Source organism: Equus caballus, chromosome 24, assembly GCF_041296265.1.
Source record: "Equus caballus isolate H_3958 breed thoroughbred chromosome 24, TB-T2T, whole genome shotgun sequence".
NCBI classification, from domain to species: Eukaryota; Metazoa; Chordata; class Mammalia; order Perissodactyla; family Equidae; genus Equus; species Equus caballus.
Window position 1 is genome coordinate 50,861,794 of NC_091707.1, and position 23,475 is coordinate 50,885,268.

Sequence of the window (23,475 nt, forward strand, 5' to 3'; positions counted from 1 at the left end):
GCAAACGTAACTACGTGAATGCTAGTTTAAGAATGAAAGTCTCGAGTAATAAATTCTGAAAGTCCCTTTCATTGATTTCTGGTTAGTCATGACGATGATAATTGAAGTGACACCGGAATCGGGTGGGGCAGGGAGCCTCTGTAAGGATGTGGTCAGCCTCCTGCCTCAGGGAAGGCATCCTGAAACCGAGCTGGGCACAGCCAAGTGGCTGCCAAGACAGACAGCCGGGGCTGGGCTTTCCAGGCCTGACCCTCCCAAGTTTGTACCTTCGACCTCATCCCTCATCCGGAACACAGGGTCAAAGCCAATCCTCTGAGTGCTGGCTCCTCGGCGGGCGCTATTCTGAGCACATTCTGTTCTCACATGTTCATGAGGAATGTGTGGGCCAGGTCCTAGCATCCTGCTCCCCATCTCACATGTAACTGAGCTTAGAGTAATTCTCAAGCCATCCGCTCAGCAAGGAGGCAAAGCAGGACTTGAAGCTGGGCAGTCTGATTGGAAAGCCCCCGCCTTAACCTCTGCACCACACCAGCCTCTGCTGAGGCAGCCAGCCCTAAAGGGAGATGATCCCCTTTGTATGAACTTGGTCACTGCAGGGGAATCCGGTCCCCACGAGGCTGAATGAGCCCTAAAGAGTATGATGTGGTTTTTCTACCCACACAAAAATATTTTTGCATACGGGCAAACATTAGAAGGAAGAGAAAAAACAGAACCACAGTGCGGAGTGGAGGTGGGATCTGGGACGGCTTATCTTTCAGAAATTTTCCCTAATGGAGCTGACAATGAGCTAACCCATTGAGTTAATAAATAAGGATGGTGGGGGGAGGAAGGTGTTAATCCTTATTCCAACACTCTCTCTGTCCTCAAGTCAAACCTCCTGCAGTGTGCACACGGTGGGGGGAGGGGGAGGAGGTCTGACCAGACATCGTGTCTGGGTTGGAACCCACCCTCTCCTCCCCAGGGTGGGCATCGTCTGCTTGGCCTCCCCAGAACACCCACTGTGTTTGTTCCTCACCATCTTTACACTAAGGGCTTTCCCTCCCTGCTCTGTGTTGGGGAAGGCCACCCCACATCTCATCATTGGGCAAGGGAATGGCAAACCCAGAGCCAATCCACCTCTGGTCTTATTTACCCACTGACATATCAGGCCATCCTGGGGATGTCGAAAAAAAAATCTCTCCAGCCTCAGTTTCCTCATCCAGAAAATGGATACAAATACCCAACTTAGATTACCAACTATAATTACCAGGAAAACCAGAGTGTGCTTAAGGCTTAGCGTGATTCTCCCACCATGTGGAGGAGCTCCGAGGGGTGACACCCTGAGGCACACATGGCGCCTGCACTGGCCCATGGCTCAGCCAAACTGTGCTTACCGAGTAGAGTCTCCAGCGGGCCACCAGCTCGTCCTCAGTCCCCGCCTTCGCCTGGGGCTCCAGGCCCTCCTCCGCCAGCCTCTGGAGGCCCTTCCTGAACTCTCCCAGCTCGGCCTCCAGCTGCCTCCTCTGCTGCTCACAGGCCCCCTTGGACTTGAGCAGGCCCTGCAGCCGCCCCTCCTCCTCCTCCCAGAGGAGCCGCAGCTTCTCCAGAACTTTCCGCATCTCCTCCAGTTCCTCAGTGATCTTCTCTGCACCCAAAGGAGAGGTATTCTGGATGACCCCCACGGCCTGTTCCTCCAGCCTCTTCAAAGACTCGTCGCCCCTGGGAAAATCTTTGGCAATGTCCTAAAGGGGAGAGGGGGCGGATGGAAAAAAAAGCTTGAGGGGAAAAAGAAAACATTTGCTGCATTTTCCAGAACCCCTGGGAAGGTCGTGCCAACCACTAATTCCCAGATTCCTGGTGAGAGCCAGAGGTGCCTTTCCGAGGGGTGGACCTTCTGCCTTAATGACACTGACTCCCAACGTGAGAAAGTAATTCCCTTTCTCCGTCTTGTCTTTTTCAAGCCGTCTGATTACGTCAAGGAGAAAGCCCCTGTTGGGTGCTTCTCTGTCTTAACTCTCTACGACATTGGTGAACCTGCCTTTTTAACAAAGAGAGAGGAGCCTTCAGCTGGCAAAAGTATGGAGCCAAATAGAACCTCAGGACCCCATTTGGTCTTGTTATATTTATTTTTGTGATTATCTACTGTAAACTATGAATGGGGACTGGTTTTCCACTTATGACAATGACATAAATTTTCTTTTTAAATAAACATCCATCAGCTTTTTAATTTTTAAAATGTTTTATATAAACACCTTTAAATCTGTTTTATGTGAAAATGCCTTCAACATATTTTTTTTACTTTTTTGCAGAAGTGTTATTTATACAGAGTAAAATATCTAGATCTTAAGTGTTACGATTCAAAGAGTTTTGAGAAATATGCATGCCCAGGTAGTCCACCCTGTTATCAAAATAAAGGGCATTTCTAACACCCCAGAAGATTCTAGAACTTCATATATTTGAAATCGTAGAATGTAGTCTCTTTTGAAACTGGCTTCCTTCACTCAGCATGTTTTCTAGATTCTTCCATGCTGTCGTGTATACCAGTACTTCATTCCTTTTTATTGCGAGTAATATTCCTTCCTATGTATATTCTCTTCTGCAATGTGTTTATCCAATGATCTGTTGATAAAAATCGGAGTCGTATTCAGTTTGGAACTATTATGAACAAGGTCACTGTGAACATTCTTTTTTTTTTAAAGCTGCAGTCCAATCACCCTTTGTGCAGGTGATCGGCCTTGGGTCCAAAGAGGACAGAGGCCATCCACACAGAGCCAAGATGAGAACCTGCAGATCCAGCTGGATTGACTCCCAAGTCTTTCTTTTTTTTTTAGTGAGGAAGATTGGCCCTGAGCTAACAGCTGTTGCCAATTTTTCCTTTTTTTTTTCCTCCCCAAGCCCCAATACATAGTTGTATATCCTAGCCATAGGTCATTCTGGCTCTTCTACGTGGGATGCTGCCTCAGTTTGGCCTGATGAGCGGTGTGTAGGTCCACCCCCAGGATCCAAACCAGCGAACCCCTGGCCATCGAAGTGGAGCACGTGAAGTTACGCACTCAGCCACGAGGCCAGCCCCACTGTGAACATTCTCATACAAGTCATATAAGATATTTTTTGGTCATCATTCACCGGTTTTTTTAAAGGTGAGTCAATTTAAATACAAATATTAAATAAATGGTACAGGTTCTGTACAGCTGTGGCAAAAATTATAAAATAGTCCTTGAATTATTGAAGATGTTCTACCCACAGACTTTACAGAGAGTCAGAAGCTTGTTCAGGGTCACGGCGAGTTGGGAAGGTCAGAGCGGACCCAGCTTCCTCTGACCACAGGCCTGGTGCCTGCCCCAGGCTTCCTTACTCTCAGCACGACTGACCTTTGAGGACAGCTCATTCTTCTTTGGGGGGCTGTCCTGGGCATCACAGGGTGGTCAGCAGCATCTCCGGCCTCCACCCGCTAGATACCAGTAGCATCCCCACTCCGAGTTGGGACAACCAAAAATGTCCCCAGACATGGCCAAATATCCCCTATTTGAGGCCCTCTGGTCTTGACCATGCTGCTGTGGCCTTGGGTTTCCAAATGCCCTGCTGGGCCAGAGATTTCCAGGAAGCAAACATGTGGCGCTCAATTCCATGCTTCTCCTCACGTGGGGTCCGCGTGCATGGATGTTGGTATCTCCTGCGGCCCCAGCACTACCCCGTTAAATAAAGTACAACATGGACCCCTCCAAACGCGAGCGCTCCCTCAGCGGACCCCGTGGTGGAGACCGGGCTGGGGTTACCTGCAACGCAGAGAGGCGGTGCTGGGTGGTCAGCTTGCAGTTCTGCCCCAGGCAGCCGGCCACCTTCTCCACTACGGCCTTCAGCCACAGCTGGAACTCATCCACACTTGCCTGGAAATGCTCATGCTCCCGGGCCACCTGCTCCAGCAGGTCCACCCTGTCCTGTGGGAGGGGAGGAAAGTCAGTAACCACGAGGCTCCCCAGCCTGGGCTGCCCTGGCCTTCAGGGTCTGCCTGGGTGTGGCGAGGGTGGGAATGCAACCAACCCTCAGCCCTTTTGCTGGAGACAAAGAGATCCCAGACACTCTTCTCTACCTTCTTAGTAATAAGCCAAGGATGCTTGGCTTTGGAGACCAAAGCATGTCAGCACTGGGCCTGTCCACTATCCATGGCCTTCTTTCCTGCCATGTCCTAAGAACGGCACTCAAGACAGAAGCGTGGTAACAACTATTGCTACGTATTTATGATCATCAGAGCGCTCCCCAGGGTGCCAGCACTGCTCTGAGAGATTGCGCACATGCTCAGCTCATTGAACTCGCCTGACCAGCCCACCAGGTGACACCATTATTCTCCCAGCATGACAGATGAGAAAACTGAGGCACAGCAGTGAAACGACTTGGCCAAGGTCCCCTGGCTAGGGAAGCACCAAGATCCGAACCGGGGAGGCGAGGCTGGTGGGCGCGTTTCCACCCCATCACAACGGTGTCTGCGGGGGATGCAACCAGCCAGCTGCTGCCTCTTCTCGCGAGTGCAGCGATGTCTGCGTGGGTTGGAATCATCTCCACTTTCAGACAATCCCATTGAAGTTCTAATCACACAGGGGCAGGATGTTGTCCTGAGGGTGGCTGAATCTGAGGAAATAACGGTGTCCCTGCTATAAGACCTACTATGTGCCTAGAGACTCTGTTTTTCAAAACACACAGAATCACAGCACCTTTCAGCTCCTCCCCTCCTCAGCCTGGCAGTCAAGGGCAGGACCCCATGATGTGGCTGTGGCCCGGTGGTGGAGACCCTGGGCTTGGGAGCCCACGGCCTGTGACTTGAACCTCGGCCTGCCTGGGGCACGTAATCAACCCCTCCATGCCCAGTCCCCTCCTCTGTATGGTTAACAACAGTTCTTCCTCCTTGGGGTGCAGTGGGGTTAAATGAGCCAGAGCTCGAGCAAGGCAAACAGCCCGGGCAGCTAGTAAGTGCTTAGGAACTGTGAGCCGTCATTCATTGTCACACCCAACCTCCAGGCAGCACCTTCCTTCTCTGAGGTTTGCCCACCGCCCCGGGCTGGATTAATGGCCTGCCCTCTGTGCTGTGGCTCTCTCACAGCATGTCTACTGCACTGTCACCCGCCGTGGGGACCAAGCGCTCCCTACGGCAGAGCTGCCCCTTGTTGGTTTCGTCTCCCAGGTTCGGCTCTGGGCAGCTGTGAACGAAGCTTCCTGAACGGCTGTAAGAATAAACATGGAGGGTCGGCCAGGGGAAGGTTTTCAAGGAGAGTTAAGAAAAGGGAAAGAGGGGCTTCCCATTTAACAGGCACCTACGATGCGCCCGGAACTTGACAGGCATTATCTTATTTAACCTTCACAACAATCTCAAAACCCTCCCATTTGCAAACCGCAAACTGGAGCTGACAGGTCTCAGGACCTCGCAGGGCCCTGCAGACGTGACGTACAAGGCAGGTGTCGGACTCCAAAACCACTGCTCTAGACGGCGGGTGACCGACGCTTCTGTCAGACAGTGGATGGTTTTGGCTCTGCCCAGGGATGGTTCCTGTTGCAGCTACTCAACCACGTACGTGCGACCATGTCATAGCACACAAGCAGCGAGGGGCAAACCCATAAGGAATGGTCGGATTCCAATAAGACTTGAATTATGGATGCTGAAATGTGAATTTCATGCCATTTTCACATGTTGTGAAATAGTCTGCTTTTTATTTTCCCCTCGATCATTAAAAAAGTGTAAAACGATTCATTTACCTTAATGTATTAAGCATTCTTATAAAAACATATAAGGCATTCTTAGCTCACAGGTCATCCAAAGCCGGGAGGTGGGCTGATCTGGCCCGGGGGCCATAGTTTGCTGACTTCAGCTCTCAGCCAGGGAGCCAGGCCACGTCCAAAAGGGCCCTGACCACCACGGAAGCTACGCAAAAGCTCTAGCCCGGTAAGTGTGGAAACACACGGATTTGAAAACCTTCCCTGGTTATTTGCATTGGCCTTGCCCTCCCTTTGAAAGGCTCCTCACCAAATCTAGGAATACTAACTGGGTCGGCCTGGTGGCGCAGCGGTTAAGTTTGCACACTCCACTTTGGCGACCTGGGGTTCCCCAGTTTAGATCCTGGGTGGGGACCTATGCACTGCTTATCAAGCCACGCTGTGGCAAGTGTCCCGCATATAAAGAAGAGGAAGATGGGCACGGATGTTAGCTCAGGGCCAATCTTCCTCAGCAAAAAAGAGGAGGACTGGTGGCAGATGTTAGTTCAGGGCTAATCTTCCTCAAAAAAAAGAAAGAAAGAAAGAAAGAAATACTAACTAATTCATTTAAAACTCTGCTACAACCACTGCAAGTAGAAGAAAATATCCCCATTTTAGAGATGGGGCAAGCAAGGCACAGGACCAAATCCTTCAGAGATGAGCAGAGAAGCCTCTCGCCTACGGGAGCGAGGCTCAGAGCTTCAACAGCAGCACATGGTGGGTGGAAACACATGCAGCTGCTTAAATTCCCAAAGTGGACCAAGGGACGGCGACTGGCTCCTTCGTGTTTCCCTTGCTGGCTCCGCCTTCCCGAGGGATTTGCATCCATCAAAACCCTCACAGACCTTCCTCCATCCACAGGAAGGGCTCATTTATGAAACAAAGTGGGTCAGGAATAATAAGCAGAGAATAAATGCTGGGTCCCCGGTTGACGCTGATGGTGATAAATGTTATAGCAAAACAAACTCTCCAGTGAAAGTCATCTGTGTGTGTGTGTGCGTGTGTGCGTGTGAGCGATGAGGTGCTGGCACTTGGGGAAATCCAGAGTAAATAAAGGTCTCCGTGATGCTGAGCAGGCGCTCGGAGGGGACCGCGGCCGAGCAGGGCAGGCGTCCAGACGAGCTCGGTGCCAGGCATAATGAGATCACAGAGCGCGATTCAGCGGCTGCCGGGCCGGCCGCGTCGGGAGGATGACAGGGGTGACAAATGGGAGAGTGCTCAACCCTCTCTCGTTAGACCAAACAATTAAACCATCTGTGGCCGGGCAGGGTTGTCAGGAATGTCAAAACCCAACCAATTAACAAGGGCGGCGTGGATTTATGCCTCTGCAAGGGGGTGCACGAACGGCTTTGATTCACGGCCCAGATGCCAGCCGAACACGCCTCCTCTGAGGGCTGCCCGGGAAGGAGGGAGGAGGAAGACGCTGCTATTGGCCTGGCCCTTCGGAAAACAGATCCATGGATTAAAACACTCAGACAAAATAAACAAGCAGGACCCTCCTGGCAACCAGCCTGCTCTGTCCATTGTGGACTTTCAAACGCTTTGGGCTGACAGCGTGCTGTTGCTCACCCCGGACTTGACCAGCCGTCCTGGTCAAGAATCTCTCTCTAGGGGTTGGCCACCAAGGCCCCAGTCCAGAGGCGGCCCTCACGGCGCTTCTGTGGTCCTGTTCCCATCAACACCAGAAGCTTTGCTAATTAACAAATTGGAAGTCAAAAATGGATTTTCGGAGGTGAAAATAATGGCCTGTTAACTAGCATGAGAAATGTTGAAATGGGCTCCCATCGGTGAAAGTCAAGGTATTAATACACACGGTATCTGCTGCGGACTGAATTCTGCCCTCCCCAGATTCATATACGGAAGGCCCCCCTAACCCTCAGGGTGCGGAGCTGGGGCCTGTGGGAGATAACCGGGATCAGATGAGGTTGTGAGGGTGGGGCCCTCATGATGGGATTGGTGCCCTTAGAAGAAGAGATATCAGAGAGCCGTCTGCAAGCCACGAAGAGGGCCCTAACCCAGAACCGAATCTGCCGGCACCTGGCTCACAAGCTTCCAGCCTCCAGAACTATGAGAATTACATTCCTGCTGTTTAAGCCGCCCAGTCTGTATTCTGTTACCGCAGCCTGAGCAGACGAAGACAATACCCCAGGGACCCTCGCCACTCTGAGAAAAGGCCTGGACCTCGCAGAATCGCCACACGGCTCTAGTCCTGTCACCGGGAGAGGAGGATTTCGGCTGCCCGCCTCCAAATGGCTTCTCATCATCGAGACAGCCTTGGATGCAAGGGGAGGCCTTCATCAGACATACAGAGCAGGCAACCAGGAGGCATCTGGGGGCTACTGGACGTGCAGTGCCCCCATCCTGCTTAGCATGGAGCCAGAGGGTTATCCTTCCATCTAGGGCTGGCAGGCCGGGGGAGGCCACGAGGTTGCTGCCTGGGGCTACAACAGCCTATTTCCTAATGAGGACCTTGGGGAGGGGAGTTAAACCTCTTGCTAAAGGCGATGTAAAAGTTCGCCCCTCTCCGCAGCCCCTCAGTCTTCTGAAGCTCACAGCACCCTGGGAATCTGAGGGCAGCCATGGCTCCTCTCTGCAGCAGGGTTGCACACATGCAACAGGTGGAATATAACCTCAAAGGGCCCGAAGGGGCACTCCGCACCCTACAGCCAGCTCTGGGAGAGAGGAGAAACAGCTCCGTGGTTCACATACCCCTCCCCATCCAAGAGCAAATGGGGTTTCCTGGGCGTGAGCACAGAGCTGCCAAACCTCTGATGGCCAGGAGGGGAAAACCAAGTCTGGGAGCTTCAGCCCACAGCTGGAAGACCAAACTGAATTTACTTCTCTACACAGGATCCAGTCACTCTGCAAACCCCAGCACCCCATTTCCACATTGGGGTCGGCACGGACCAGCTGGTCCGGCAACTCTGAGAGCTCCCCCCAGGGAGGCAGCTCCCTCCCCAACACCATCCTGATGGGGCAGAGGCCCCCACGCTCTGGCCCGCAGGACCCTGCTCGCTCACCTCTGCCTCGTGAAAACACTTGGAAGCCACGCGCTCCCTCCTCCAGGAGCTCTGACCTCCCACTTACTCCTGCCTCTGCGTGCTCAGCCTGACGCACAGAAGCACCCGCGGCCCCAGCTCTGTCCTGATGGGCACAGGACCGCAGGTACAAACAGAGGTAGAGGCCACGTTGGGAGCCACCTAGAACACTTCTGGTTCTTTCCAGTGGGCCAGTGTACCTGACACTTAGATTTTCTTTTTAAGTCTAAAACACAGGCCCCGTCACATCTTCTCTATCTACGACGTAAGAAGGTTGGAGGACCAAAAGAAGTCAAAGACATGAGACTTAGAAAAGATGGCAGCTGCTGATACGAGCCGTGATTTCTAGGATTTTTTGGATCCACTGAGGGGAGAGTCCCCTGGAGTGACCATGAGGAGCTCTGAGATGATCATTTCTGCACGTGGCCAGAAGTGGTGCCCACCTGGCGTCACCTCCATACACACACATGCACACACACATGCACGCACGCATGCACATGTACACACGCCCAACCGCTTTCTGCTTCCTCTCCTCCACCCGCTGCGCGAGGGGCTCTCTGCTGGTGGGCAGAAGCACCTGTTTCCTGTGGAGTCACCCCAAGGAGGCCATGGCACCAGGCACCTTCCCTGCGGGGCCCGAGGGGCAGACCTGGAGAGAGAATCGCAGGTACACCTGCCCCGGCCCTTGGTGAGGGCCAACTGGCCACACCTGCAAGAGCCGGAAGTCATCGCTGCCTCACCTGCGCAGCACCGGGACCCTCCTGCCACGCCCCTCTGGGGCCCTGGGCGCTGTGTGCCTTCAAGTGGCAGGGGTGGGGTTCTCTCTCATTCAATAATAGCTCCCAGCACCGGCTGTGAGTCCAACACCATGGTCGTTGCTATTTATTTTCATTGCTACTGAGAGTGAAGCCCTTATGCTGGGAAGATGCTCGCCAGTTTTCACAGAGCTCGCACATGAACTCATTCCGTCCTCAGCACCTGGTTACAGGTAGGGAGAGCTGCCCTGAGGCCACACACCCGGGAAGCAGCAGAGCCTGTCCTGAAGCAGGGTCCCTTCCCAGGCAGTCAGGGGCCAGATCCTGTCCTGATAACAGATTCCCAGGTCTCTGCTTATGATGGAACTATTTCTCTTAGCCTGTAAACACAAAGGGCCCAGGAGACTTCCAGGTCCAGCACGGCGGAGGACTAGTGAGCCTGCATACCATCCACCACAGCAGCCAGAAACGCTGCATAAAGTAGAACAAGCTTGTTCAAATGCAGACCTGCATGCACACCAAGGTAAGAGAGACCCGTGGAGCAGCAGCAAAGGAGTTACAGAAACCAGACTGCTCAGCTCACACGTCTACTTGGGGTCTTCTCAGGTTTAATGCTCAGGCTGGAGGAGGAAAGCAGACTTTGGGCGCAGAGGGGGAGAGACCACTGCAAAAAGGCAGATGCCTCAAGGAGCTGTCCCTCTGTGAAGGCACAGAAATCTCTAGAACTAGAAAAAAAAATCTCCCCATAAGCACAATAGGAGAAGGAAGCTTGTGTTTCAACTCAGGCTCTGGGATAAAAAAACAAAAACAAATGAAAACAGCAGTCACCTTTCAGAGCACGGAGCCAGGGGCCTCGTGGATAATTTTGGCTAAGGATTCAAGTTCAGAGCTCTCACCTGATTCAGGAACCCAAGCCAATATTCTGACATAAAAATGGGAATTAGGAAGGTCAATTCCCTGGGAAGCCTGGCTCTGTGGAGCTCCTCTGAGGCCAGGCCCCGGCCATGGGGTCCTCAGATAAAGCCCTGCTTAGGATGCTCACAGCTCAAAATCACACAGCCCTCGAGGAAACGACCCACCACGTCAGGACACCCAGCAGACGGCAGTGTCAGGCCCCAGACCTTCAGCTGCTGGAGCAAGCTGATGGAGATTGCAAAATTTGTGCACTTAGAATGATTACAGATATCATCCATATCTGGAAGGGGTGCCAAATTTAAGGGAAAAAGAGACACAATGAAAAAAAGAACGGCAGATGTAATAACTGCTCAAATAGAATTTCTTTAAAAATAATAGTAATTGAACTTCATAACTCAATGGACTGTTTGAAAATGAAGATAAGGATGAGATGAGGGAATGGGGACAAGGATGGGCAGAGGGATGGGGGGAGAGCAAGTCAGAGATGAGGAGGAAAGGCTAAAGGGCAGGAGGAGGGACGGGAGGACAGGAGGGGAACCAGGTAAAAGCCAACCTCACGGTCCATCTGTCAGTCAACACACACGTATCAAGCGCCCACATGTGTATAAACCACAGAGTGACACTGGGCACGTGGATGGAAACAATGGGTTGATGGATGAGTGGATGGCGGAAGGGTGGGTGCATGGGTGGATGGAAGATTGCTGGGTGGGTAGTTAGGTGGTGGGTGGGTGAGCTGATGAAGATGGGTGACAGGCAGATAGTGAGTGAGTAGGTAGGCGGGTGAAGGGGTAGACAGTGGGTGGGTAGCCGACAGTGGAGAGATGGATGAATGAATGGGTGGGTGAAGAGGCAGGTTAATGAGTAGGTGAACGAGTAGATAGATGGATGGGTGGGTGATTAAGTGGTTGTATAGACGAATAGGAGATTGGTTAGTGGTGGGGAGGTAGATGGATGAGTGAATAAACAAATGGATAGGAGGTTGGTAGACGGATAGATGGTTGGGTAGGTAAGTGGATGGGGTGGTGAGTGAATGGATCGTGACTGGGAGATTTGGCAGTTTGTTGGGGAGAAAGATGGGTGAGTGGATAGGAGGGGGGGAGATGGACGGATGGTGGTGGGTGGGTAGGTGGGTGGCAAGGTGTTGGGCTGGTGGTAGTGGATGGTGAGTAGATGGATGGGTAGATGGTTAGTGGGCAAATGAGTGGCCGGATGGGCAGACAGGGGTGGATAAACGGATGGACGGGTGAAGACAGAGCCCACCACACCTTACCCACCTGGGCTTTGGCCTTCACTGCATCGTACTCTGCCTTCATCCTCTTCTGGGCGTCCTCGTCCACGCTGGGGTCCCCAATCCTGTTGAACAGGGAGCCCGCCTCCTCCAGCAGCCGGTCCAGGAGCACGGCCTGGTTGTCCACGTTGTGCAGCAGCACCTGGGCGTGGCTCAGCTGCCACTGCTTCTCCTTCAGGCCCAGCTGCAGCTCCACGGGCGGCTCCAGCGCCACCACCATCTTCTGGAACCAGCGGTAGAAGTCATCCCGGGCCAGCAGGTATTCGCTCCAGTGCAGCCACACCCACTCGATGCGGCTGTGGGCACAGAGACCAGGGGGCTGTGACCCACCTGCCTTCCTGGCTCCCGGGCAGAGAGGACAGGCCACGGCGCCCACCCCAGCACTAGGGGGCTGTGGGAGGGAGGAACAATGACGCCTTCTCTGGGCTTCAGGGTCACCTGGGCAGCTTGTTGGCACTCCAGGTTCTGGGCCCCACCTCACTCCTACTAGACGGTAAATAAGCTCCATGGGTCAATGGGGCTCAGATTCCAGACTGGCTCTGAGAACCGCCGGCCTTGCTGATGCAGCCTGGGGAGCTGTCAGCCTCCGGCACCCATATTCCAGCTCTAAACTCCCATTACTGATGCACGACATCCCCAGCCACTTGTCTCGCTCTGGTGTCGGGATGTAGCACAAGCCACATGCTCTGACCACATGCGTGCCCACCAATAGTCACGAGAACACTGCCACCGGGAGAGTGTCTAACAGCCTGCAGAGCACAATAGCATCTGTGGGCTCGTCACTGCTAAGTGGGGATGGAAGGCTGGGGATCTGTGTGTGGGTCCCAGGGGTGCCGTGAACTCACTGCATAACCCTGCCGCCTCACCCGCCTCAGTTTCCCCATCCGTAACATGGAGCTGGCCCTGTCTGTCCAGCCAATATCAAGTCACTTTGATTGGAATTCCAAGTGAAAGGATTTGAAATCACTGTGCAAAGTGCCCCAGTCCACTCACGTTCTGGTTTTATAAAGATGGAGAGGAGGCAAGCAGCTCTGGTTGACTGAGGGCCTACTGTGTGCCAAGCACTGTGCCTCACTCTGGACATTTGCTATCCCCTTCTGTCTTCCTAACAACCTTCAAAGGAACACTTGGTTACAGCCATTGTCCAGAGGAGGAGCCTGAGGCTCAGAGAGGTCAAGTAACTTTCTCAAGGCCACACAGCAAGTAACCAGCAGAGCAACAGACAAACCCAGGTCTGTCGAAGCCCTCCACCCCCATTTGGCTCCCTGGTTTGGGCAGAGAATCTGGGCTAAAGTGCTAGCAAGACAGCAGGCCCTGTCACTCCAGGGCCACTGCCCTTCTGCTGAGGATGCACGCGTGGCAAGTCTACCAGGAATTCATTGCTGGCAAAACACAGTGGGCTCCCACCGTCTATTATCATCATTAAGCTTGATTTTAATTAGACAGAGGCAGGCAGGGCTGGCTCAAATCCCAAGAGAACCTCCTGTTCCCAGGCCTGGAGAAATGTCCCTCTGGCAGAGGCCCCAGGCCAGCGTGGTGGTGGCAAGGAGGTCAGCGACAGCTGCACACGAAGGCCTGGCAGGTCCCTGGCTGCCCCACCTGTGACAGTGAGTCATGTAGGTGACGGTCTCCTCCCACTGGGCCTTGATGTCCCTCAGCCGGGCCAGGATCTCTGGCTTCTGGTCCTCGGGGCAGCATGCCAGGAGGGCTTCGGCCGCCCGCAGCGCCAGGTCCAGCTTCACGCGCCCCTCGGGCTCCAGCTGGCATATTTTCTGTCGGGGACACAAAAGCCAGTTTCCGGGGATTAGACAAAATGCAAACAGGCAGAGCCTTGGGAAGACAGTGCGCGATGGAAAGAGCCAGGCGGTGGGGACCAGAGGAGCCGGGGTTTGAATGGCAGCCCCTGCATCGTCTCCTGTGACCTTGGGCAGCCTGCTGACGGCTCTGAGGGCGAGCAGGGAGCAGGGTAATGAGCACAGAACTGCCCGGCTGTCTGGGGTGAGGAGGGCCTCTCCTTCCCCACTGGCCCATTTCCAGCCGTGTGAACTCGAAAAGTTCCATTGTCTCTTTGGACTTAGTTTTCTCATCTGTAAACTGGGGGTTTTCATAGTATCTAGTTCTCAGAGGTTTTCAGGATGAAATGAGAAAATGCATGTAAAGTGCAGGTCACAGAGGGTGGGGCCGTGGGAATCTGCCTCAGGTCTACCAAAGGGCGTGGGCTTGACGCAGGGCCCCGGCTGAGGCTCCAAAATTCTCTAGGAGTTTGCAGTTTGCACCAAGACCCTGCTCCCTCAGCTGCTCCCACCAGTGATGGAGCAGGAACACGAAGGCAGGCTGGTTCCTGGGAGATACTGGGCTCCTCTGATGGAGGTGGTCCAGGATGCCCCACGCTCTTGCCAAACTCCTTAGAACCGAAGGGCAGTCCGAGATGCTCCTGGTCTCCGGGGCTCAGGGCTCCATCCTCCCAGCCTCTCTGTGCTCCCTCCCAATATTTCCCCTCAGGCTTCTCCCTATGAAACATTGTGCACATTTCATCTCCTCTTGGCGTTGGCTTCTTGGAGCCCCAAGACTAAAACACAACGTCTAGCAAATAGGATGTCTCTGTTTAACATTAGTTATTGTCATTATTAATTATTATTCCAGATCTTCAGCAACTAAAGCTTGGTCCTTGTAGTAAAAAAATGCCTGGATTCCAATTCCAGGGCCACTCCCTACCACCTGCACGACCCCCTGCTTAAATTCTCTAGGCCTGTGGAATAGGGAAGACAATGGTTATGCCACCAAGGATGACAGTGAGCGTTGTGTGACACAGCGAGAACCATTAGCATACTGCCCGGCCCATCATTCATTCTCAATCGCTGACTGTCCACTGTTAGTGGTGGCTTTGCTTACCTTCTGAGCTGTATTCATTGGCAGCATGACATTTGCCTAAAGCTCAGGCTCCTCCCCGGGGGGTGTCAGTGTTTTCTCTGACTGATGTCCCAGTGGGCTGGCCGTCTGATCCTTCTTTGTGGTTGGGGTGCGGGAGGGGTCCCTGCTGTGTCAAAAGCTACCCCATTGATAGCTGTGTGACCCTGGGTAGGTCACTTGACCACTCTGGGCCTCCCTCTCTCAACCCTGAGATAGCAATAACAATGACTGCTTTTTCTGCCTCCTAGGGTTATAATATTAATGTAAAAAGTACTATTAATTACACCATTGATACATGAGTAGACTTTGTAAACCGTTGAACCATTACGGAGACCCTCCCCCAACATGTGCACATGGGCACTGGTGCCAGCGCTTTTGTTGCTTTCTCTGAGAATGGTCAACAAGGAAGATGAGGACGATGAGGACAGCACAGAGAGTCTGCCCCTCCTGCGTGATCCCAGAGTGGGACTCAGCGGGCCCCTTCCGCAGGCTGAGTGGGTGCGGGAGCTGGGGGAGGGAAGAGCGGGCAGATGTCCCAACACAGGGGAGGAGGTTTTGTTTGGGTTTCGGGGCCGGGCCAAGCAGCAGGACGTGGCAGGGCCAGTGGGCAATGGCTGCCGCAAGCACCTAGCGGGGACCCGAGTCCCGCTGCGCAGCAAGCAGCAACACGGAAGCAAGGGTACCACAGCCATCGGTGTGGACTAAAGGTCTGGGGGCGCCTGTGGGAGGTTCTGGGCAGAGTAAGATTACCCACCCCCTGCCCAGAACACTTCACACCGCTCAGGAGCAGGGGTCCCACGACGCGGCTGAGGACGAACTTCCTGCCATCCAGTGAGATGTAATTTGATTAGGAATAAGAAGATTAAGGATCTGATATTTCTGACACCCAGAGTCGTGGGGCAGACGGCGTGCCCACTCCCCAAGCGAAGACGAGGGCACCACAGCAATTCCAGTTTCACAAACAAGGGCGCTGGGGACCCACAGAGACGTCGAGCCCCGCAGAACAACTCCGCCGCGGGCAGGGAGGCTGCCTTCTTCCTGCTGCCCGATTAAGCTCCGTCGGAATCCAGCTCCTTAAATGAAGAGAGCCAACAGCTTTGGGGCAGAAACTCAGTTCAGGCTCTCTCTGCCACACCCAGAAGGGGCCAGGAGGCCTGGAAAGCCCGCATAGGACAATGCCTAGTGTCCTGATTGTGCGACCTCATCCAGGCCCCTGGACCTGTGTCCTCCTGATTCCTGGTCAGGTAGGCACGGGCTGGACTCGGGAACAAGGGAGACCTGAGACCTGCTGCCCTTTCAGGGGAATGAGCCTGTTGCTTCCCTGCCAGAGAGAGGAGCTGGCCAGTCCCAAAGGCAGGTAGAACACCAAGCCCCACCCGGCCTGAAGCAGAAGCCTGCATATCAACTAGGGGGATGTTGGCTGTGGGCCTGGGCCCAGGAGGCCAGGGGTCAGAGGCTGTGGCTGAGCTGGCAAAGCCAACTTTCGAGAAGTAGATTCCACCCTTCTTCACTGCCCTGAGGATTAGGTGAGGTTTGGCTGCTGTGAGGTTTTATAGCCATCACGAGAAAGGAGCTGGTCCAGGAATGCTGGGCAAGGGACACAAGCCAGCTGGGAAGGGTACTTGAACTGCAGCCACAAAACAATTCCGATTTGAAGGAGCCAATGAGGGCAACAGTCAGCTGAGGGTTGGATGGAGGGAAAACTCCAGCAGGGAGAAGAACCAGGAGACCAGGAAAGCTGAAGGAATGAGGTTAGTCAGGGCTTTCCCTCAACACAGCCAAGACCAGGATGGCACTATACTAGGTACTGAGTTGGGTACTGTGCTGGGTAATGAGTTTGGCACTGTGCCAGGTACTATGTTGGACACTATGCTGGGTACAATTTTGGGCACTGTGCTGGGTACTGTGCTAGGTATTATGCTGGCACTGTGCTAAGTACTCTGCTGGGTACTGTGCTGAGTACCATGCTGGGCACTATGCTGGGTACTGTGTTGGGCACTGTGCTAGGTACTATTCTAGGTACTGTGCTGGCACTGGAGTCCAGGATAAACAAATATGGCCCGGTGCTTGCAGGCCATGGTGTGGTCGGCAGACAAGAGACCACAAAGGATTATTGGAGCTCCAAGGCGGGATGTGGGGAAATCCAAGACGGTTTTGTGAGTAGGTGGCGCTGGCACCAAGCCTTGTGACGTGCAGACATTTGAGATGGGAGCTTGAGCAAAGGTAGAGAAGCTGAGTGTTTAGGGCTGGTGCGTTGGCTTTTGGAAGTCCTAGGAAATGCAGCACGTCCCTGACCACGAAGGGGCCTGCAGCCAGCTAGGGAGCAGCTTGGCTAAGGCCAGGCCCCAAGGGCAGGGCCGAGGAGGCTAGAACCAGAGGGCCAAGGGACAAGACGCTGGGATCCAGGGGACCAGCTCCTGGGGGCTGGGACGGGGTGGGGGGGGGGGTGGGACAGTGGGCACAGGTGCACCCCTGCATGGAAACCACAGGAAAGGACCCTCTCCATCGGGCCGGCTCTGCCAGCGCCAACTGCACTTAGCCAAGCAGCCAGTAAGTTACTCTCCTCAATCCTCCGTCCCTCCTGAAGGGACAACTACCACTTTCCCTCCACCCCGAGTAAGCTGAAGCTCAGGGAGCTCCGGAAACTCTCCCACGATGCCACGGCCATAGCGGGGATCGAACCCAGGCCCGCCGGCCCCAGAGCCCAAGCTCCCAACCTCTGTGCGTCCTGCCTCCCATCTCTCTCTCCACTTTCCCCTCACAGAAGGCATCCACCTCTGTGAGGGTCCCTGAGCCTCCCGCAGCCCCTGGGCACAAGGGGCGAGGGGTTCTTCTCGCACTTTATGGCTGGGAAAATGAGGTTGCGGGGGACATGGGACTTGCCCCCAGACACACAGCCACTAAGCATCAGAGCTGGATCAGAACTCACATTCCGGTCCCCCTAGCAAACAGGCAGGGGACATGTGTCACTGAGCTGGCGGAGGGATCACAAGGGATGGCCCAGACCCCGAGGGGAGGTCCCATGGGCGGGGGGGAGAGTGGAGAAGGCACTAGCTCTGCCCTTGCACCAGATGGCAGGAGTGAAATGTTTTCCTTCTTGTTGTGAAATTGGGTTGGAATGTCAAAGGGCACAGAAAACGTGTGTGCCTGAGCCCAGGGGAGAGCACGGTGGGGGGCTCCCAGGACGGGACTCCCTCTGCCTGGGCTCCAGATCAAGTCCCCGGGGGCTCACCTGATGGAAGTGCCCCCCGCTTCCAGGGCCCCTTCACTCTGGCCTCGCCAACGACTCTTCCTAAGCACCACCCCTGCCTTCGCTTAAGCCAGACCCACCGCCAGGGGGTCATGACCTGCCGGCTAAGGCCACAAAGTCCGAAGGGCTGAGCACCAAGAGGCAGCGAGGACACGCTGGTGTTGCCAGACAGGGGACGTCAGGAGCTGGGACTGGGAGGGGGTGTGGGAAGACTCTCGGACAAAGGAACATTTCATTTCAGACGCACACCCACAGCCAAACAAAAGGGCGTTCCAAGTAGAGGCAACGGCACAAACAAAGGCTTAGTAATAGGAAATCTGGGAGGTTTTCTGCCAACAGGAGAGGATGTGTGCCTGGGAGGTGGGATGGCGACAGGAGCCAAGACTAGAAGACAGGGTCATATAGATAGTGGAGGACTTTGGATACCAAGGGAAGTTTGGTTTTACTTTGGTGGGCAATAGGGAGCCATGGAAGGTTTTAGAGGAGGAGAATAACATGTTAGGGATGCTCCTTACACATACTTGTGTGGCTTCCTGGATTATGTGCATCCCTGTCCCCTGCTATGCCATGAACCCAAGAGCAGGGTGTGCCTTATCTGCCTCCACCACCCAGGCCTCCATGTGGGGATGGCCGGTGACACTCTGGACTCAGCTCTGGGTTCAAGCCCTTGACCAGATCAATTCCTTGAATTTTGGCCTGTCACTGTGTCTAGGAGTCCATGTCATTATCGAAAAGTGAGGACAGTAAAACCACATGCACGGGGCTTTTGTGAAATTGAACAGCCTTGGGCACATAATAGGCGGTGCATGGATGTCAGTCCCCCTCTCCCAAGACGGGGCGGAGTAATCATTCGATAAATCTATCGGTGACACTAACAATGATGGTGATGACAAAGGCCAAGTCTGACCAGGGAGGGGGCTTTGGGCTGCCACCTCCTCTCCCACCTCCAGGCTTGCCCCATCCCTTCAACGCCTGACCTTCCAGTTTCCAATCCGCCCTGGCTCAGAATCCTCCTTGGCTCGGCGTTCGAGGCTGTCACCCTCTGACCCCTGCCCTGCTCTCTGGCCCTGTCTCCCGCTTCTGCCTGACGGTCGACGCTGCCCCAACACCAACCCTGTCGGGGCTCCCGCACGTGCCCCCTGCCGTGCCCACCTCCAGTGCCCCTCCCACGCTGTCCCTCCACCTGGAGCCCCTCCTCCCCTCCGTCCCCCCTGCATCTCCAATCTGGCTAACTGCTCCTCACTTAAGCCTTGGCAGTAAAGGTCCTCAGAGGCCTCTCTTGACGCCCCAGGCCGGGGGACGTGACCTCCTGGGGGCGCCCCAAGTGCCCCAGGTTCTGCACTCACTTCACCATCCAACCGGGAAGCCTCTGACCGGATCGCTCAGGAGCGGTCACCCCCTCCTTTCGGCGGTGACGGTCACACGGGGATGGCGACCTTTCCCCCTGGGAGACGCGGGCCTCGCTGTGCTGGCCTCAGAGGTGCAGGGCTGTATTAATCAAGGTATGTGGCAAGGGGCTGTGTTGGGACCAGGGACGCTCACCTGGGTCCCGAGGCCCTGGTTGGAGGCCTGGGGGGGATCGGGACCAAAGGGGAGGGTCTCAGGCCCATGGGGTCAGCCAAGGAGGACAGAGAAGGACTATTCTGAGGGCAAATCGGACGGCAGGTGACTGGGGAGAAAAGCATTGGTGGGGGACCGGGGCGGGGAAGGGGTGGCAGAGGGCGTCACGGTCACCGCCAGCTCCGGGCACTGGCATCGAGCTTCGCAGGTAGCACAGTGCTTTCTCCTAAGCGAACAGTCATTCATTTGGCAACAACGCCACCCCTTACTGAGCCCCTTTGGTGTCCCCCGCTTGCCTCAGGTCAGCATTCTGAGAATCAGCACCACACCATTCCAGAAGGGAGGTAAACTGAGACCCAGCAGGGTCAAGTGACTGGCAGGGAATCACCAGCAAGAATCGGAGCTGGGATTTGAACCCAGGCCGTGCAGACCCCACAGTCTGTCCTCTCTCTAGTCCAGCGAGCGTTTTTATCAGACAGAATGTTTGCGAAACCGGGGCCCCCGCTCCCTGACCCAGCCAGGCACGAGTTTGCTGTGAAGACCTGGCTCCTGACAAGCACGTGATGCTTACAGCAGCAGGACGCTCACCTGACGAGGAGGCAGGAGCCCCGAATTCCATGGCGGACGTCCTTCCAGAGACCTCTGCAACTCGGACAAGCCACACGACCGCCCCAAGACTCAGTTTCCCCACGGTAAAGGCAGACAATGGACAATGGCCCCTCCCTCATAACGTGGTGAAGCTTAAATCATTACCCTGAAAGGTGGTGTAAAGTCTTCACTTTCACTGTCCACTTGCAAAAGAGTATTCGCTATTTTCAGTAAAATGCACAAAATCAATAGGAGAGCACAAAAAAAGAAAGCACACAGGGATCTGGGTGTGGGGTTAGCTCCGAGTCGGGGGATCAGCTTGTGAAGGAGAAGGTAAGCGCCCCCTTAAAAGCAACCATTGACAGGTGATAAATTAGAATTGTGGAATATCTCAACGGAGGTGACTCGAGAGACATGTAAGTCAACCGCTTTGCTTCCAGATGGAAAACTGAGGCCCAGAGAGGGACAGGGACTTGGCTGAGGTCACACAGCACTCTAGCATCAGCAAGGAGATCTATAACCCAGGTCTCTGACTCTGAGTCCAGTGCTCGTCCCCCTTGCCCCCTGGCCTGGAGCACATGCCCTCAGATGGGGGCACCTCAATGCCAGGCCAGGCACTGGGCATCCACACTTCTGGTCAGTGCAGCACCCCATGCACTGAGCCCTGCCTTGTGCCAGGTTGGGGGTAGAGCCAGTCCCTGGCCCTGGAGGAGCTGAGGGGGTCCCTCCTCACTGGGCAGAGCCCCCTCCCCATTCCCCTGAAGGCTGACCTGGGCCCACCAGACCCGCAGGGACCTCAGCCACAGGGAAGCAGGGACGGGGAGGAAGCCAGGCTGGGCCAGCTGAGGTGGGGGCCACCTGGCTGCACGGTGCCCCCTGTCAGGACAGGAGGGCCAGAAGGCGGGCTCCAGACCCTTACTATGAAAGTATGGACCTGGAATCGGCAGCAAAATCGCCACCTGGAGCATGTCAGAAATGCCACATCTCGGGCCCACCTCGACCTCCTGGGTCAGAACCTGCACTTAAGCCAAAATCCCCGGGAGACTCAGATGTACCAGAGTTTGAGAAACACTAGTCTAGTCCACCGCTGCCGCTGACACGTCGGGAAACCTGAGGGCAGAGAGGAAGGGATGCAGCCCAGGCCACAGGGCTGTGGTGGCCTCGGCAGCTGCTGCCTACCTCGGTCTCCCGCAGCCTGGCCTCCAGGGCCGCACGTGGTCCCTGGGTGTTGTCGCTGATCTGCAGCCGCTCCTGCACAGCCTTCATCCACTGCCGCGCGTCCTCCACGCTCCTGTCAAAACCCTCCTGTGGCTGCTGCGTCATTGCACCTGCGGGCTGGAGACAGGACCACGTGAGATGGGGCAGACGGCCAGACGCAGGGTCTGCGACAGGGCGGCGAGGGGGTGGGAGACGGACACTGGGGCCAGACCCACCAACACCCCTCCTGGTGCTGCAACTCGGGCGACACAGCCAGCGGCGATTGTGTTTGTCAAGGGGCCCGGGGACTGGAAAGTGGCCCGGCAGGAGGATGGGTCTGGGCTCTCCTGTCCCGGAGCAGGGAGAGCGGCCCTGGGCACTGGGTTAGCAGAGACTCTCTGCGCCTCTTGGCTTCTCTGCTCCCCGCTGATCCCACCTTGGGACTCGGGGGCCGCTCTCTTCTGTCTCTTTGGGTTGAAGCCCCTCCTAAAACACATACAGTCTGAGATGACGGTGACAGATAATGAATCTTCATCTGAATGGATCGAGAATCCCCCACCTAAGAAACACAATTTTTGGCATCGGCCAAGCTGATGGCAGTCTCCGAACCTCACCTGGAATTAACCTCTCAGGCTGGGGCCGGCCACGTCAGCCAGGGGTCTTGCGGCCCCTTCTCCACCAGCTGGGATCCACGGCAGACGTTGCTCGTGTTTCCACCGAGCCAGGGACCTCCTGCCTCCTGGCAGCCACTGACAATCAACTGGCTCAGCACCCGAGATGACGCCCACTTGCTCTGCCTGTCACAGGTGACGCCTGCCTGCTGGCCCAGGCCTCCCAGCCAAGCCAGCGCCCCAGGCTACACGCCTCCTTCCTCTCTTCCTCTCACCTTTTAGCAGTGGATGCAGAGTCTTTGATTTTCTCACGTAACTTTCTTAAAGTCCCATAAACCCAGCAAAATTCTTCTGTATTCCAGTTCTAATTGTCAGCTTATGGACACTAGAACCTACAGTGGATTAAAGGTATTTATATCTGCATCTGAGGTGAAGGGATTGGGTCCAGCTTAACCTCCAATCTCCCATAATGCCTTGCACAGAGTAAGCCCTCCACAAAGGTTGAAATAGCCCAGAATCAGTATAAAGCTCAGTGCCCCAAAAATTGATCACAGCATTAGTTAAAAAGGCATAACAAAATAAAACTAGAAACAACCCAAATGCCAATAACAGGGGATGAGTTAGCTAAAGCAAGGTAGACTTGCATTTCAAAATATTATTCAGCCAACAAAAAGTACGCTTAAAATGAATTTGTGATGGAGAATTCTTAGGATATAACGATAATACCAAAAAACGAGACCAAGTCGTATATTTAGTAGTCACAACTCTATGATTAATAAAAATGCAACAAAACAACCACAAAAAAACTAGACTCGTAGAGAAAGGTTGGGAAGTCTTGCCATTACAGGGTCCGTGTGACTGAACTGGCAGAAGTGGCTGCAGCCGCCCCCTGTGAGCTCAGGCCTCTCCTTTCCCGGCCTGGTGTCCTCGGAGGCCACTTGGTTAAGGACGATTTGTCCGTGGTCTGTGGAACCACAGTTGGAAGTTTACCTGTTTCCTTATTCTTCCTCTTAGGCACTTTGTGAATTTTCCAGAAAGGAAATGGTTACTTTTAAATAAAATAAACAAACAGTTTCTTAACATTGGCTGAATTGTTCACGGGCCCTCAGTTCTCCAGCATCAGCTGGTTGTTCCGTAAGTGTGGACTGGGAACCTGGGCCCCCTCCGGGTCCCTGCACTGGGCGGGCTCTGCCATCGGACTGCAGGAGACCCGCCACCAGATGCGCGCTGGGGGGAAGGACGCGTCAGCGAGGGGAAGGGAGCGGGCGACGCAGAGTGGGCTTTGCTCCGGGACGTGGGCCCGTGGTTTGGAGATCAGTCTCCCAACGCTGTTTTCTTTCAGAGCTGTTTTGATTTTTTCTAGCCAGTTAATATGTTCCCTGCAGCCACTCCCCATCTTTGAATGCTCTGTTTGGAAACACATTAGAATGTGCAGGCGTTTAAATTGGTTCATTGTGGCTTTAATCTCCTGTCTAGTGTGTGACTTGACTGGCTTCCAAAAGCTCAGCTTTTATTTTCACAAAGCAAGGAAGGAGAGAGGCAGAAACTCGTCTCCCAGAGTTTCAGATGATGTGACAAAGCACAGCTCTCATCACCCAAAGACAGCGAGGGCTTGGAGACCCTTCCAGCTGGAAAGGCCCGG

General features: G+C 54.6%; 1 protein-coding gene across 5 annotated transcripts in view; it reads right to left on the bottom strand.

Annotated features, from left to right (window-relative positions):
• SYNE3 (spectrin repeat containing nuclear envelope family member 3) overlaps positions 1–23,475 on the bottom strand; it is a 99,260-nt gene that overhangs the window by 40,498 nt on the left and 35,287 nt on the right. For 3 of the 5 annotated variants that reach the window (XM_070249789.1, XM_023628340.2, XM_070249790.1), the window contains exons 2-6: positions 21,205–21,360; positions 13,317–13,489; positions 11,704–12,013; positions 3,756–3,917; positions 1,374–1,721 (exon numbers count right to left, since the gene is read on the bottom strand). In XM_070249789.1, coding sequence (XP_070105890.1) covers positions 1,374–1,721; positions 3,756–3,917; positions 11,704–12,013; positions 13,317–13,489; positions 21,205–21,348 — 1,137 coding nt within the window. In that variant the 5' untranslated portion in view covers positions 21,349–21,360. Of the gene's footprint in view, positions 1–1,373; positions 1,722–3,755; positions 3,918–11,703; positions 12,014–13,316; positions 13,490–21,204; positions 21,361–21,836; positions 21,990–23,475 lie in introns of those variants that run through there. The other 2 variants (XM_023628341.2, XM_070249791.1) reach the window with 2 other exon arrangements.